The 18,544-nt window shown below is 34.7% G+C and overlaps 1 protein-coding gene across 1 annotated transcript in view; it reads left to right on the forward strand.

Annotated features, from left to right (window-relative positions):
• The window catches only part of spock1 (SPARC (osteonectin), cwcv and kazal like domains proteoglycan 1), a 255,168-nt gene that overhangs the window by 142,211 nt on the left and 94,413 nt on the right, over positions 1 to 18,544 (forward strand). Inside the window, exon 3 of the mRNA XM_067388699.1 lies at positions 6,189 to 6,234. Coding sequence (XP_067244800.1) covers positions 6,189 to 6,234 — 46 coding nt within the window. The remainder of the gene's footprint in view (positions 1 to 6,188; positions 6,235 to 18,544) is intronic.

The raw sequence follows: 18,544 nt of genomic DNA on the forward strand, positions 1-18,544 counted from the left end.
AAACAATGTCTTGAATGTTGGATACTTAATGCACAGTCGCAGCTTTAATTACTTAGGGGCGAGGGGGTGTAAGGTCCAACGGTTCGGCACGCATGTGATTTGTGGGTTAACTGCTAAATATAACCATCATAGAGTGAAAGTTTATCATTTGGACGTGTTTTGTCTCGCCAATTAACACATTCAAATGATTTTATAAGTGGAAGAAGAGGTGAAAATCGGGACTCACGAGCTGTTATCTGTACACACAGCCTTACACCCCCGAAACGCGCACACGCAGAGAGAGAGAGAGACAGTCAGACAGCGCTCAAACACCGAATTAATTCCTCTTTCGCGTTTCTCGTTCCAGTAATTGGCACAGAGACAGGATAAAACGCCCCGGAGAAACAGGTGTTCGTGATTTACATTTAACCCACTCACTCACAATGCATCTCCGGACTCTCTCTCCGGCTGCAGACACCGCTGAACCACGCCCCCCTCGCCACAAACAGATACACACAAAATTATGTCAAAATACCTGTCTCAGCAAGTATTCTCTCGGTTATGTCATAAGTGAACAGTTGAGAATGAAACCAGATGTGTGTCAGTTATTTGGTTCGTGCTTTCCTTCTTAAAGTGACAGCAGCCTAATATTCTTGCTGTTCTTTGTGTCATTAATGTTAGTAAAAAAAAAGAAGATACTGAGGAGAGCAGTCAGGAGGTTAAGTGATGAGGACAGCTTTTAGTGTGTTACGTAAAGTGTGAGTGCCAAGCAACATCTCCAGGTGCTCTCTTGAGAACCAGACCAAAAAAGTTATGTACACCCCAGCTTATAAAATTTATACACTACACGTTTGAGTACATACTTCATAAGTAGATAGTGTAGAAGTGCATAGTGTATAGTGTGTCATTTGGGACCCAATCAGCTGGTGTTTCTGTGATTTTTTTTTTTTTTTGTGGATGTATGAACACTCATCGCCACATATACAAGACAAATCAGCACTAAAATATACATTTTGTTCAAATATTTGTTGTTAAACATTAAATTTACATTTTTTTTATTAATGGGTGTGTTTGTGCAGAACATTCTGATCTATTAACACTTTTGTTTTTCTTTCTTAGCTTTAATTTAGTGATTTCAAACAGTTCTGCTGCTTTACAACTATGGACAAACAAGCTATACCATTTATATTGTAGTATTTGCATTAAAACATTTTTGGCACACTAATACAAAAGCAAAACAAAATAAATATTATCTAGATATCTAGAAAAGGTATCTAAAAAAAATCTTCTTCTTCAACATTTCTATTGGTTTAGGATTTCAAACCCAACAATATTTTTATCAAAAGTTTTGATTGCAAAGTGTGTTTGTGCAAATTTGTTTACAATAAATGACAGCTGCTTTGATATTTTGTTATTTAATGCAATGACATTCAAGCATTAAGTCTTCAAATACTTTTTAGGTCTGCATATTCAGACATTATCTTGTGTTTGAAGGACACTGAATATTTAACATTAATGTGGTCAGAATGTAAATGAATGTGCAGCATGAATTGCATTACTGTTTGTACTTCCGATGTAATTCTTATATTAAAAGACATTCTCATTTTAAAAATAATGGGAAAAGCAAAGCTGGGTGAGATTTTCTCTGCGTAAACCATTAACATGTCTAATGTTTAAGTTTTGTGGCTATACTTTTAAAAAGGTCTGTAATTTAACTTGTATTCCTGGTAGGGGTGTGTGATGTTGACCAAAAACATGTTATCTTGATATTTTCTGGGATTTGTTGATGATGATTTTGTTTTGAGTGTGTATTTTTTTTATGGTACCTTGACTGGTTTAGGCCTGACGTCGACAAGCTTTTCATATTCTTCATATTTTATGCAATGGTCAGTTCCCAGCTGTGACAGAAATTAACTTTTTCATTTAGGAGTAATATTTGCCACCTGTCACATGTTGGCTTGACTTGATAATCCACAACAATGAGGACTGATGCAGATGAATGATGAAATAATATTTAATAAACACTAGTAACCAAACAGAGATACATATCAGCATGCAACGTTAACACAAGACCAAGAATAGACAAAGACAGAGGGTTTAAATATACAATATGACAAGGGACTAAATGAAGGACAGGTGTAGGTGATTTTAAAACCAGAATCATCAAGACAAAAGAACATCAACATAAAAGTCCTTGAACACAGAGAACCAGGAAATCCTGACGCAACCTTAAGTTGATTTCCAGGAGCATGTTTGTGTTTATAAGAGCAAAAATATCTTTTTTGTCAAATACTTACATTTAATCAATAAATTCAATTAGAATATAATAAGACACTATAGGCTGTTACCAGTCAAATTAAATCAGTATTTAAAAAAAATAATTTTTGTACTGTGAGAATAAATGATTCTTTAAATATGAAAGTCTTAATGAGAGAGTGCTTGAGTCATTCATTCAACCAATTCGTTCAAATGGCTGATTCATTCTGGAGTGAAGCAAATTATGAATATTTATTAATGAATCATTGAGTCATTGATTAGTTCAAACAGGCTGATTCATTTGAGGATGAAACACCCACTGTGTGTTACTCGTAGATGCACAACAGTTCTGTTGCGGCTTTGTATGGAATTACTTTCATTATTTTCATAACTTCTTGTTCATTGAACTGTTGTATAAAATCAATAACACATCGTGCTGATATTCAAGAAAAAACAGCACGCATACTTATGTGATATACCTTAACAATATCAAATAAATCTTATACAGGGGCTTTTTGGTTTGTTTTTGTTTGTTTTTGCAAAGTAAGTGACACTTGATAATGTCAGCTTCTACATGTTAAAACAACAATTACAATATTATCATAGACGACGCACATTGCACACCCCTAATTCCTGGCAATGTCTTGCCTCAAGACTTGTAAGTTCATCACCGTAAACACATTTTTGTTCATTTTTACTAACTGGTTTAATATAAACTTGTATTGAACCTGAAGCATTCATTCAAAAACAACTTGCAAAGGTCATAATTTCCACCGAGAGAAGTTTTACTGCTGTGTGGATAAAGGTTACTACAGCGTCATTTCATTGTGAGAGTTTGCAGGTTAGAGAAGGTCTGCTAGCTTCTGCTTTGTCAGACAGTTTTGCAGAGGGTAAAATTCTGAGGGCAAAATGAGTTTCACTTTTCCCATAATTCCTTTGATTTGAAGCTATGAGCCCACAGATACATTTGGCCTAGTTTTGCTGAGACCACCGTAAACTTTGAGCAAAATTATAGTCTCACTTTAGCTCACGGCCTGAGAGCTGTAGCTTAGAAATGTTTACACCAGAATGATAAATGTGTTCTGAAGCTCATCGTACCAACAGATGTAACTTATTCTCACGTAAGTTATTGTTTTTAATCACATTCTTAATTATGATTAACCCCATATTTTACATGAAAACATCAGTCGACTCAAAGCTAAAGAGCCCCTAATGAGAGTTTGATGTCAAATATTTGTTTATCCGGCCTGTAGCAGCTCCACTTTGGGACAGGACTGAGTTAGCAATCGGATTTGAAAAGCCCTTAAAATGCAGCAGCCATCGCTAATGTTGTGTGAGATTCGCCTGCAGTCTGTCGGAGAAATGAAAATCAGGCTCTTGCACTTGCTGTCCTTTTTTTCTCTTCCATTAAACAGACAAAGTGATGGGTTCTGCACTTTATTTTACTTGATTGTTTTATTTGATTGACTTTATGTCATGACCTTTATTTTAATCAGTTTCTTGCATTCAGTGTTTAGCAAATGCATGCACTTTTCTATGTGTGGAAGCGATAAAATTTTGTTTGACTTCATGAAATGATGTTTGCTGATGTATTGCTAGGTGTGTCATATTCCCAAATGTTTAAGAGAAGATGAGCAGAAAAATGCTTCAAGCCACTTTTGTTTCTATAGTGCTTTATACAATACAGATCGTTTTACTGTTTTACAATGATGCAAACAGAGTTTACTAAATTAAATTCATCTGTAAAAACAGTGATGTCATCGTCCAGCTTATTTCAGTTTTCATCCAATAGTGTAAGTACAGTCAATTCAGTAATATTGCTGAATATCAAGTGTCCCCAACTAAGCAAGCCAGGAGCAACAGTGGGAAGAAACCCAAATTTAATCAGGTGACAGAAACCTTGGGAGCAAAATACTTAGTTTTTACTGTATTATCAGCATAGGAATATCAATGCGGCACCTTAATGTATAAAGAGTATGGGCGAGTACAATATGCTCGAGATTAGGGGTTGAACGATTTCAGATTCAGTCAACATTTATGTGATTAAAGTCAAGTTGACGTTGACTAGTTGCTGATGGCGTCATTAATGAACAAATAAGCCTGAACCTCGAGCTGAGATTTGAACGTGGGTCGCCTTCTGCACAGCTATGGCATATGACAGCTCTGCCCACAAGGCTATTGCTCCTACATAACAGCTTATTTTTATCAGTTCTTTTGTTTTTGGGTCGTTATATTTCTCACAGATTTCTGCTCGTTCTAAACCAGATATAGATAAAGTAGCACAGTAAAGAATACATTTATATGAGTAAGAGTGCGATTGCGTGTGTGAATTAATTCTACCTTGCACAGTCTCTCTACTAATAGTGAAGCTGTGGGTTTTAGTTACTAAGAAATATATGCTAGAACTTTTGAGTTTAGGCTATTTTATTGATAAATCAGAGCATTAAAGTCAACTATTTTGTGCAACCCCTTTTTAAGGCCCAAGTACCGATAGAGTGAGGACCCTATTGTAATTGCTTGGTCAATTCTTCTACTTCTCCGAAATGAATTGCATTTTTGAATGCCTAAATGTGCTTGAAACCTCACACATCAGAAGTGGTGAAAATTTACACCTGTTTTAGAATTAGGTGAGGCAAAATGGCTTGATAGCGCCACCTACAAAATTTCAATTAAGCACCCTTCGCGTTACGTTTCACGTACAGGTATGAAATTTGGTAGAGACATACAACAGCCCAATACCTACAAAAAAGTCCTTAGGTGCCAGATCTGAAAACCCAACAGGATTTTTTGAATTTTCTCTGCAATTTTTTTTTTTTTGCAGTTTTTGCCATTTCCAGATTTACGTTAACAAAGAGCTTTAATCAGATCAACATCATATTTGGTCAGTCTAATCTTAAGGCCTTTTCAACGTTAAATCACAAAGATCTTGAGTTTTCGCTGAAGCGGCGTGACAAAGTTCAATGTTTCGCCATGAAACAGGAATTTGTTGTAACTCGGGCATACAATGTCCGATCTGCCCCAAACTTCATATGTTTGATTTGAGTCCTGGCCTGAAGACATCTATATGCCAATATTCAGTTACAGTCATAGTGCCACCTGCAGGCAACAGGAAATGTCATGTTTTACACTGTGATTAACTCCTCATTGAGATTTAACCAGAACCATATCATATACGGTCAGTCTAATCTTTAGCGATGTTCCACATGTTTGATAATAGTCACGGCCTGAAGACATCTACATGCCAATAAGTTACAGTCAAAGCGCCACCTGTTGGGAGCAGGAAGTGTGGCACTTTGAAATGACTTTGCCATAATGCGTCTCTATTTACTTGCTTACATGCATGTCACCCACTTTTCACTGTTTTCATAAGGCCAACGGTTGGTGGTGAGCCTGTGTGCGAGGGCCCTTTCATCGCTGCTTGCAGCTTTAAATGATCTTGTACTTTTGCAGTTTTGTAACTATTGTAAAACTTCAGTTCCTGGTAAAGTATTTTCACTGTTTAGTGGTTGTTTGAGAAGCTTTTGTAAGCAACATTGCAGACACCAAAAATAAATCAAATAGATCTGGGTGAACATTAAAATTACATCTGTGCTTCCCAGCTCCTGAAAAGCACCCTCTGCCACTGACTTAAAGTTCAGAGCCAAAAAATGCCAAATGAAAAGAGTCCTGCGAGAGCAAGAGGAGAATCAAATGTTAGGTTTGGCCCAAGCAATTGAACTGAATGCCGCCATAGATAGTCCATTTACTATAGAGCTTTTCATTAAAAATATCAGCAAAAACTTACACTTATCTGAGTTTCAGACCAGACATGTTTTTATAAGTCATCATCCCTCTCTTATTTCACACTATATTTAAATCATAAAGTTCTTTTCTTCTTTCTGAAGGTCATGAAGATAGTATTGAAGCTTGTCTGTCTGAGGATTTTAAGTGTGTGTCATTGTGTGTTTCCGTAGGACGATTACTTCAGAACCTGGAACCCAAACAAAGCACAAGACCAAGGTAAGAATAACCATTTTCTCTGTTGCTTTTATCCATTTATACACCTGACCCTGTAGTCTTGTCTCTATCTCTCTCTCTCTCTCTCTCCTAACTCTCATTTCTTCTTCTTCTTTTTTTTTTTTTACCTGCTGTATCTCTACACCCAGATTAATCATAAAAAAAACCTCCAATCCAGTGCTGGAATCTCCATTTCACTGTATTGATCCTCATCTCTGCTCCAGACATTAATCAATACAGAGATCCAGAAACACACACACACACACATAGCTAAGTGAAGACATATCATAGACTTCTATTGTTTTTATATAAAGCTAATTATAATTAGACCAACCCAAATCCTAAAAGAAAACTTGTTGCATTTTTGAATTATATAAAAAAAATATATTATTTATTTCATGTATGAATAGTTTTTGCAATTGAGGGTGTCCTACAAGAAGGTTTTATCAGATTTAGCTCATTTCTGGAGGCTGGAGACAAATTTGTCCTCAAATTATAGCAAAGTAAAGACACGCACACACACACACATACAGCAATGGTGCAGATCTCACATTTGTTTTAGGAACATTTTCCTGAATCAACAGGGCAGTCAAAGAACTCAAACGAGCAGAAGAATTAGTTTTATGAGTCATTTTAGTGGTCGGTTTCTAAATATATTGAGAACTGCTGGTGCACTCTCATAAAGGAAACGTTTTTTGTAGCCATAATTAACAGTCACAACGTCATTGTTTTCACCTCATTTTAAAGTATTCTGCCAAGCCTCGGCAGGTGCAATCATAAGTTTGAGTGACGCAGAACACATTAGTAGCTGAAACCATGATATGCAGATGCATTTTTAGTTTGTTCACTATTTTTTTTTTTTTTTGTACAACAAAGTATATAACAGGATATCTGCAAGTTTGAAGTAATGAAAGAAATTATTTGACTTTTTAATGCATGTTTAAATAGTGATTGGCCTTAAATTTTGAGAACTGAATTTAAAACATTTTGGGTTCCCATAATCAAGGTAAAAGCAGCATGTCGTCTTTAGGATTCACAGATGAACATCTGTAGAGCAGCGTTTCCATCTGAGACTGTGTTGGAGCTGCCGGCACGGACACACACAATGTTGATGCTCTGCAGGAAATAATTTATCTGAGTCGTCACATATTTACTATATCCGTTTCACTGGAATGACTGTACAGTACTAATGTCATTTAAACAGCCAGTCTTGATACAGCAACAGTGCTGCCTTTTAAGCTCCAGTCTATTCCATCACTCAAAAGTTTGGGGTCGGTAAATTTTTTTAAAAAATATGAAAGAATTCTCTTCTGCTCACCAATGCTGCATGTATTTGTATTTTATATTAATATTGTGAAATATTATACATTTTTTTATTAGAATATATTTTAAAATGTGACGTATGCACGTGACGTCAATATCGACCGCTATGACTGCGGTTACGCCAAATGAGTGGCAAAAGACTGAGTGGCAACATTGATTTTCAGCGTGAATGCTGTGAAAAACACACAAAACGCATCCAAAACGGAAAAGAGCTTTGCGACTGACTGTACAAATAGCTTTGACACAAAATCTGAAGTATATTTTTACAGACTGCTGAAAGCTACAGAAAAAATAAGCAAATAGGTCGCTGCAATTCACAGAAACAGCTGGACTCCATGCAAAGAAACATGTTCTTGTGTCAAAATGTTGGATTTTGGGGCAAAATCATACCCTATATATTGTATTGTTATATAATGTGTTGACAACTCATCAATTAAATATTTACCATCTTATATTCTGCATAATTGAGTGTTTTAAAAAAACACTGACAAAAACTACACAAGTTTTCGGGCTGGACGATATGACGAAATATACAACATTGATATAAGTGATCACTCCGATCACGCCGAAAAAAAATCCGGCAGCTGGGGTGGCAGAAATATACCGTAAAATAACAGAAAATAAATGTCTCATAAAAAACAGTAATTTTCCGGCAGCTGGGGTGCCAGAAATTTTCCGTAAAATAACAGAAAATAAATGTCTCGTAAAAAAACAGTAATTTTCCAGCAGCTGGGGTGCCAGAAATATTCTGTAAAATAACAGAAAATAAATGTCTCGTAAAAAAACGGTAATTTTCCAGCAGCTGGGGTGCCAGAAATATACCGTAAAATAACAGAAAATAAATGTCTCATAAAAAAAACTGTAATATTCCGGCAGCTGGGGCGCCAGAAATATTCCATAAAATAAATGTCTCTTAAAAATACAGTAATTTTCTGTTAATAAAATACAATTTATAACTGTAATTTTACATAAATTCTTCTGTATTTTCTTCAGCTTTTTAATGTTTAATGAAGGACATTTAATTGTGTAAAAACAATAAAATTACGTATAAATAAGGTTGAATGTCTTAACTGCAAAAGAATGTTTATTATTAGTTTTTTATTATATAAAAAGCCAAAAACAGTTTTAAAACTAGTAATAGTTTCAATTGCAGCAGTATACTTAATATAACAATACAACAATTTGTTACAAACGAAAAAAAAAAAAGTTAAAATAGAATAATAATTAAACTGTCTGCCTTCAAAAGCTGACCACTGGTAGACAGATGAATTACAAGGAGTCATTAAAAAACAAACAATTAAACAAAGCAGGAAAGAGTGAGTGTTCTTAACGTCCGCATGACACTGATGAAAATTTCTGTGCAAGTGAATGGAGGGAGATTGGACTCTCTTCTGAAGAATGTTCTCCATGTTTGCCTTCTAGTCATAGTCTGCAGTTTCAGTTTTTCACTTTTGAAAAAGGGTGACTCAGGGATGGAGCTAAACTCTGCAGGACAGTGGCCCTACAGAAACTAATTAAACACACCTGAACCAGCTAACCAATGTCTTCAGGATTGCTAGAAACTTCCAGGCAGGTGTTCTGGAGCGGGTTGGAGCACTTTGCAGGACAGTGTCCCTCCAGGAGCAGAGTTTGACACACATACTGTGGACTGACCGTCATCTGCTTTCTTGAAGTGCTCGTTTTGAACCTCTGCAAGAACTCCAGCGTTGCTTCTTCACCTGCTGGGTACGAGATGTTCACGTAGTTGTAGGACGCAAACTCAACAGTATCAGTGAAAGTGGTGCTGTGGCAATTAACAATGATTTGGTCCACAGGAATCAAATTCTTCCTGTTATTCATACAGACAAGAGAAGAGATATGTAACTTTTTGTGAGAAACAAAACATAAAAACATAAATTCCAGCAATTATATTATCTTTAAATGGTGCAAATCTCACCTTTTCACCATGTCTTTAGTATCAGAAACTCACAACTTATCTGCAGAGAGAGAGAGAGAGAGAGAGAGAGACTTTTTGTGAGATATAAAACATGAAAACATAAATTCTAGCAATTATATTATCTTTAAATGGTGCAACTCTCACATGTTTACCATGTCTTTAATATCAGAAACTCACACAATTTATCTGCAGAGAGAGAGAGAGAGAGAGAGAGAGAGAGAGAGAGAGACATGAGTGCATGGGACACGTTAATTTACAAATCCATAATCTAAAGAAACCATTATTTTTCTGTATTTTCTTTATCAAATAAATGCAGGCTTGATGAGCATAGGGACTCCTTTCAAAAACATTAAAAAATAATAGGCCTAATGTTTTCAAACGTTTGATGATATATATATGGCAGTAGGCCTAACTTACAGTGGAAACAAAATGCAACAGAAAGCCTAAATAAAATAATGGACTAATGTTAGGACTTTGATAATGTAAAGTGAAAAACAAAACTACACTTTACTGTCAACTGATACGTAATTTTAAACATTATAAACATTTTAAATGTTTAACGGCCCACACCGTTTGAAAAATGAAAACACACAGTCATTGGTTTAACGACTCAGGCATTCGGACGGTTCAAAATGCTAGAAACAACATATAATACAGAAAAGTTGAACGCAGAAGAACTACTTTGACAAGCGGAACAGTCAGAGTAGTGATCAAGTCCAATAAAAAAATGGAAATTTTATGTTATTTCAGTTACATGTTTTTCACATTATTTTACAGCAGATATGTAAATTTACATTATAATTCTGTAATTTTACAGAATATTCAAAATACAGGAAAAATCTGTAAAATAAAACAGTAAAATTCTGTAAAATTACAGATTTTTTTTCACAGTGTACCTATACTGTAGTTATATAAAGTGTTCACTGGCAGATTTGCTTTATGTATTTCCCCGGCATCGAAATCAGGCACATATAAATGCCAGGAAACACGATTCCTGGCTGCATGTCAATATCCATGAATTAGGTTTCTTTGACGTCATAAGGAACACTTTTGAATCCAACCTTTAGAGTAATTGTTTGTTTTACTCGTGTTTTTGCAGTTTCCCCTATTAAATCCAGTCATGCAGCAGGTTCTTTTGGCACTCAGTCCAGCTGAGGGAGCGCGTTCCGATGGGAAAGTGACGTTTGTGCATACCCTCTATTCAGTGTCACATGACGTTTCCAAAACCATTTCAATATGCTGATTTGCTGCTCAAGAAACATTTCTCATTATTATCAGTGTTGAAAACATTTCCAGTTACTTTGATGAATAGAAAGCTCAAAAGAACAGCATTAATTTAAAATCTTTTGCAACATCATAAATGTCTTTACTGTCATTATTGATCAATTGAATGCATCTGTGCTGAATCTATCTATCTATCTATCTATCTATCTATCTATCTATCTATCTATCTATCTATCTATCTATCTATCTATCTATCTATCTATCTATCTATCTATCTATCTATCTATCTATCTATCTATCTATCTATCTGTCTGTCTGTCTGTCTGTCTGTCTGTCTGTCTGTCTGTCTGTCTGTCTGTCTGTCTGTCTGTCTGTCTGTCTGTCTGTCTGTCTGTCTGTCTGTCTGTCTGTCTGTCTGTCTGTCTGTCTGTCTGTCTTTCTATCTATGTTGCATCAAAATCATCCCTGTAACAAACACAGACAAGTGGTCTGATTCAGTGATACAGTAAAATATTCCAGTGTATTTCAGCATTTTCGGAATGCCACATTTCCGGTAAAAATATGTGTTCAGAACGAATTGTCCAGAACAGCACATTTTTGCAGGTGTAATAAATTATTTGGGTATTTCAGGGACATAGATGATTTGCATATGCCAAGGTCATGGATTTGAGACATACTGATTAAAATGTAAACCTTTAATGCTCTGGAAGTCGCTTTAATACATTTAAATGTGTGTGTATATATATATATATATATATATATATATATATATATATATATATATATATATATATATATATATATATATATATATATATATATATTATATGTATATATATATTATATATATATATATATAATATGTGTGTGTGTGTGTGTGTGTGTGTGTGTGTGTGTGTGTGTGTGTGTGTGTGTGTGTGTGTGTGTGTGTGTGTGTGTGTGTGTGTGTGTGTGTGTGTGTGTGTGTGTGTGTGTGTATGTGTGTGTGTGTGTGTGTGTGTGTGTGTGTGTGTGTGTGTGTGTGTGTGTGTGTGAGAGAGTTTATATGTATGTATACAGCTATGGAAAAAATTAAGAGACCACTCCAAGTTCAGAAATCAATGTTAAGTGGTCCATAGCTGTATATAAAGAGAAATCCCAGAAGGAACCTCTTGATGTGAAGAAATCCTTCATGGATCCAGATGCTTGTGCTGAAACCGTAATACAGGGTCACTTTCTTAAACAGGGAGTTTGATATTAATTTAGCATCCGCTCTGCTGAGCACTTCTGTTAACGATTATGACGAACCGCTATGAATAACCAATCAAAGTCTATTGTTTTTACAGAAACACCAATAGAGACCAGCAGACAGATGCATGCATGACCACACCATATGGAGAGTGAGAGTATAAGTGTGTGTGTGTGTGTGTTTACCATCTGCACAAGTTTTATCCTGTGTGAATGACTCCTTCAAGAACTGCTACAAACTATCATTTCTGTAACTAATCCTGCACCTCTCACAAGCAAACCTCTTCTAAGCCACTTACCTCACTAATCTCAGTAAATAGCTCCGCTCCTAAACTTAGTGAGCTGTCTCGCTGTCTACTGACTATATAAGTTACCTTCTTACGCACTCTAATAAATGACTGACAGCTCACATGTGCAGTGAGACGTACTGCTTGTAGAACCATGAAAGGGAAAACTCTCAAGGCGGCAATAGAAATTCAGCTAAAGGAGCTGATTGCATTTTTGATAGAGCCATTGTCTCTTTTTTAACTCTGAAATTAGCTGGACCAGCCTGAAAAATGCAGGTTTTAGTGCGATTTGAGCTGAAGAAACCAGTTTTAAGATACCACTCTTCCCTAAAAAGAAATTCAGGTGACCCATTACCACAACTTTTATAATAAGATGTAAATTAAAAATTCTAATGTATTGATTTAAGTAAACCTTGCAAACACAATTTTGATGATTTCTGTTGTCAATGTTGATCATTACATCAACTTAATATTGTGTATAATTTAAAAAAAAAAAAAAAAAAGTTGTAAATGCTGTTATATTTTACTTTTAAAAGAGTTTCTATTTTGTTGAATTTTTTGTGGTTACCATTTGCTCGTGGTTAAAATGCGTGTGACTACATGAAGATATACACTACATTGATCTTGTTCATTAAATTTACTTGCTAAATAAGTCACATTTAGCATGTGCCTAGCTAGATGTTGATTTTAACTGAAGTATATAATATTAATTGGTTCCACAGTCACAACTTATTTTTTTGAGTAGTCAACTTAGAAATTTGTGTTTATGCTATAATTTATTAAGTTCCTCTAATGTGTAGTTTGTTAGAAGTGGTCATAACTCATAAAGATTGATGCAAACTGTTGCATTATATTTTGTTGAGCCAATTTTTGGTAACACTTTATAATAACATTCAGTTATAAGTCATTTATGAATTATTAGTTAATGATTAACAAATCATTTACAAAACATGAATATACATTTATAAATGAATGATAAGTGATCTACTAATATTTTATGAATGTTTTATAAATTCAGTTATAAGTCATTTATAAATTATTTGTTAATTATGAACAAATCATTTACAAAACATGGCTATACGTTCATAAATGATTAATAAGTGATATGTTAACATTTTATGAATGTTTTATTAGTTCAGTTATGAGACACTTATAAGTTATTAGTTAGTGATGAACGAATAATTTACAAAACATTACATATACATTCATAAATGATTAATACGTGTTATGCTAACAATTTACAAATGTGTTGTAAGTTATCTCAAATAAATCAAACAGATTAACATAACATTATTTATCACTTATAATAACTGAAGTATTTATGACAAAATTGTTTTAGTATCATTACCTCAATTAACAATTGTTAATCATGAACAAATGTTGAACAAACCATTAGTAAATGATCAGTATATTAATTATTGATGAAGATAAGCTGGTCTGTGTTCAAAAGCACAAACATGCAGGTATGCTAAAGCACTATTTTTAAGAAGAGTAATTTATTTGTTTTGACGTTCATAAACATTTATAAATGCCTTACAGTCAGGCAATTCCAGTGGATTAAATCCTTTCACTCATCAGCACAGACTTGTGTTCTCTGTGTGAAGTGTGTGGGGTCTAGTGATGAAGTCAACCTCTGATCCAGATTTACCTTCCACTGAAGCTCACATCAGGTGCACAGAGTTAAACACTCCATGTGTGTCAGAGAAGACAGCTGTATATACACTCACCAGTCAGCACTTACACTGCAGTACACACTACAAAGTGTTCAACACCTGTTATAGATGATGTGTAAAGACATGAATAAATAATTTACAAAGCTTTCTGCATCCCCTATTCTAAAGTGTAAACTATTCATCACTTATAAATGTTTTACACATCATTTGTAGACCTTTCTTACCTGTAACAAATTATTTGTATATGTATACAAGTCATTTATAACACTTTCTGCATACCCTATTCAAAAGTGTAAACTATTCATCACTTATAAATGTTTTACACATCATTTGTAGACCTTTCTTACCTGTAACAAATTATTTGTATATGTATACAAGTCATTTATAACACTTTCTGCATACCCTAAAGTGTAAACTATTCATCACTTATAAATGTGTAACATATCATTTGCAGATGTTCCTGTTACATGATCCATCTCACTCCATCACTTTACCCAAGCCTAAAATTTAAATGAAAAAAAATCATTATTTTGTGCATTATTTTCAAGTCTTCAGAAGTCGTACGATGCCATCGTGGGAGGAAAAGATTCTTATAACGTAATATAACCATTATACATTAATAATCGTATCAATCCGTCGTTTCATAAATTTCAAATTAAAATTGGCGCGTCTAACAAGACGACACAGGTTTGCGGCAGTGACGTCAAACCTTGCTCCTTATTAGCTGTCACAAGTGATTTGCGACTACCATAGAGTGTTTGCGACATGCCGAATTTGAGTTGCTGTGTTAGATTCAGCGCAACGCTTAAAAGGATGGAAATGCAGATCAGGGGAATGTTTGCAGCGATTAAACACTTTAATTACATTCTGTTACTCACAGAAAATTATGATTTGCTGTCATTTCGCTGGTAATGTAGCACACACTTCATTTTGTCTGTTCTGTATACTGCTTTTTGTAATGTTTTTAATAAATTATTGTGACTAATGTACATTTATCTGAAATGTAATATAATCAAAATGGTTATGCTTAAGGTTATAGGGTGGAGTAGGGAGCTTAAAACTATTCTTTTTATACAACCGTACATCAACTAAGATAACAGTCACTGTAATTATATCTATATTGCGTTTTTATTTTTGTGAAGTGGCTAAAAAGTGGTCATGTTTAGGTATAAGGGGTGAGTTAGGGGCTCAAAGATATCTATATAATAGTAAAATATATTTGCATAAAAATATTATAATTTTTATATAAAAATATATAATTTAAATATCGGGATTCATATAGATTTTTATATCCTGTAACTGAAAGATATACTTTGCATATGGCAAATAAATGGTAAATTGCAGTTTGTACATAATTTATAAAAAAGGTTTGCAAATGATATGTAACACATTTATAAGTGATGAATAGTTTACACTTTAGAATAGGGTATGCAGAAAGTGTTATAAATGACTTGTATACATATAAAAATAATTTGTAACAGGTAAGAAAGGTCTACAAATGATGTGTAACACATTTATAAGTGATGAATAGTGTACACTTTAGAATAGGGTATGCAGAAAGCTTTATAAATGACTTGTATACATATACAAATAATTTGTTACAGGAAAGAAAGGTCTACAAATGATACGTAACACATTTACAAGTGAAGAATAGTTTACACTTTAGAATAGGGTATACAGAAAGCTTTGTAAATGATTTATTCATGCTTTTACACATCATCTATAACAGGTGTTGAACACTTTGTAGTGTGTACTGCAGTGTAAGTGCTGACTGGTGAGTGTATAGACAGCTGTCTTCTCTGACACACATGGAGTGTTTAACTCTGTGCACCTGATGTGAGCTTCAGTGGAAGGTAAATCTGGATCAGGGGTTGACTTAATCACTAGACCCCACACACTCCACACAGAACACAAGTCTGTGCTGATGAGAGAAAGGATTTAATATTATCCACTGGAATCACCTGACTGTAAGGCATTTATAAATGTTTATCCATGTCAAAACAAATAAATGACTCTTCTTAAAAATAGTGCTTTAGCATACCTGCATGTTTGTGCTTTTGAACACAGACCAGCTTACAACTTCATCAATAAATCATATACTGATCACAAACTTGAGAATGGTGTTGTTTGCACATTGATCTCCTAATTCACAGTTTATCGATTCACTTCTGCTGAATTTTCAGTAGACAAGTGAGACAAACAATTTAGAGCTCCATCTCTCTCTCTTCCTTAGCACTTTTTATAAACACTACTTATTCAAACACACGGTGACACACACAATGTTAAACTCTCTCTGACCGTGTAAGCAGTGTGGCTGAGCCTGACTAATTTAATTAGCCTCAGCCTGTAATTATTCACTTTAAAGAGAAACGAGGGTTATGATCTTGTCCATTACAGACATGACAAGAGATTTAAGGAGCTCAGAGAATATTGTGTGAGTTTCTGTGCGTCCATATGTGTGTGCAACATTGTCTTTGCCATAATCTGTTATTGTGGCACTGCATGCACTCTCAGTGAATTTAATTGCGTGTGCAGGCCTCATTACAGCCTCGTTATGGGGAAATTCTCTCTGAATGCTTCATTTGCATTTGTATGGTTTTGGTGTTGAGTCAGCGTTTTAGTGCCAAACTGCAGTGGCAGCAAACACGGCCGCACAGGGATGGCAACACAACAATCTGCCCTTTAAACTGCCTGCAATTTATGCACAGGGACAATATGGCTTTATCTGGAGCTGGAGACCGGATCCATTTAACTGGCAAAAAAAAAAAAAAACACTCTCCTGTAGGTTTAAAGAGAGGGAAAAGAGAAAAGGAAGAGAGGAAATAGAACTATATTTCTGGCCAACTCAAATATGAAACAGCCTCTGAAAGATGTGGATGGAATATTTGATAAACAAAGAGTTTTGAATGCAATAAGAGTGTGTGTATGGATGACTTGAGCACATACGTTCTGATCGTCAGCCTGAAAAAATATTCATGATTGTCGTATGAAGACTGGTTTAGGGATCTGCAAACCAATACATTTATATAAATTACAAGATTCATTTACACTGTTTTTTTTTTCTTTCTTTTTTTTTTTTTTAACTTTATTTTTATTGATGATTTTTCAAGAAAATGTCATACAGCATTAGGGGGAAAAGGGAAAAAAAAAAAGGGGAAAAATTAAGGATACATTCTGTTTGGGGGCAAGTGTAGGTTTATACAGTCATTGATTGTTTACATTACAGTACTCAATGCATTTCTTCCAGTATTTTAGAAATAGGTCTTTTTTAAGTCTCAAAATAAGTCAATTCTTCCATATTGAATATTTCATTAATAATTCCGATCCATTCACAAAGTAAGGGGATGTCTCTTATACCAATGCCTAGTAATACTCTTCTTATATGCTACACTTAATATATTAACAAGACATCTCTTCTCAACACAGAGTGTGTAATGTTGCCAAGATACAATGTTGTGAAATTTCTTGGTATTTTTATATCCTAAAATCTTTTTGATCACCATCAAAACCATGTTTTGGAAAGGTAATATTTTCGGGCAACTCCACAATACATAAAGATGGTCAACACTGGCATGCTCACATATCCTCCAACGTAATTGTGGTGTGGATAATTGTTTACTTTTTATTTTGGGGGTGATGAAAAAACACACTGGATTTTTCCATGCAAACCCTTTCCATCTCTGTGAACAGGTAATTGTAATTGTATGTTGTGTCTTGCAAGCAAAATAGCAAACTTCATTTGGAATTTCTTCCCCTAATTCACTTTCCCTTTTCTGCTAGATGTATTTAGATAGCTTGCTAGATAGCTAGATGTGTTTTTTCTATTCTCCATCATGTCCTGATAGAGAGAAGAGATTTATTCTGCTATTATTCAGTTAATTATCAACTCTACCAGTTCAGCTCCGTTCAGCTCCGTACTACGTACTAAGTACTCCGTACTTAGTACTCCGTACTAAGTTCCATTCACATTTCCACTTGCACCAATGAGCCATTACATTATGACAACCCCTTCAGTCAGAGCAATAAGTAAGTAAATTTTATTGATATAGCACATTTAAAAACAGCAAAGCTGACCAAAGTGCTAAACAGAGTATAGAATAATAATAATAATAAATAAAATAAAATAAAATAAAATAATCAATTATAAAACAACATAGTAGACAATATACTACAACAACACAGAACTAAGACTAAATTAAAACTCCTAGGAGAAAAGATACGTTTTCAACCTCTTCTTAAAAATGATAATAGAAGGTGCAAGGCGAATATCCAGTGGCAACTGATTCCATAAGCGAGGTGCAGCAATTGAAAAAGCTCTGTCGCCCTTGGTTTTCAAACGTGATCGAGGGACATATAAGAGATACTGATCTGCAGACCTTAAGGATCTACTAGATGAATGTGGAATAATAAGATCTTTTAAATAAGAGGGGGCTTGATCATTAAGAACTTTAAAAACAAACAACAGAATTTTGAACTGAATCCTTAAATGGACTGGAAGCCAATGGAGCAATGCCAAGATTGGGGTGACATGGTCAAATTTCTTTGCTCTGGTTAACATCCTTGCAGCTGCATTTTGAACCATCTGGAGGCGAGCAATGGATGACTGAGGAAGGCCCAAATACAATGAGTTGCAATAATCTAAA

Source organism: Chanodichthys erythropterus, chromosome 1 (genome assembly GCF_024489055.1).
Source record: "Chanodichthys erythropterus isolate Z2021 chromosome 1, ASM2448905v1, whole genome shotgun sequence".
Lineage (NCBI taxonomy): Eukaryota > Metazoa > Chordata > Actinopteri > Cypriniformes > Xenocyprididae > Chanodichthys > Chanodichthys erythropterus.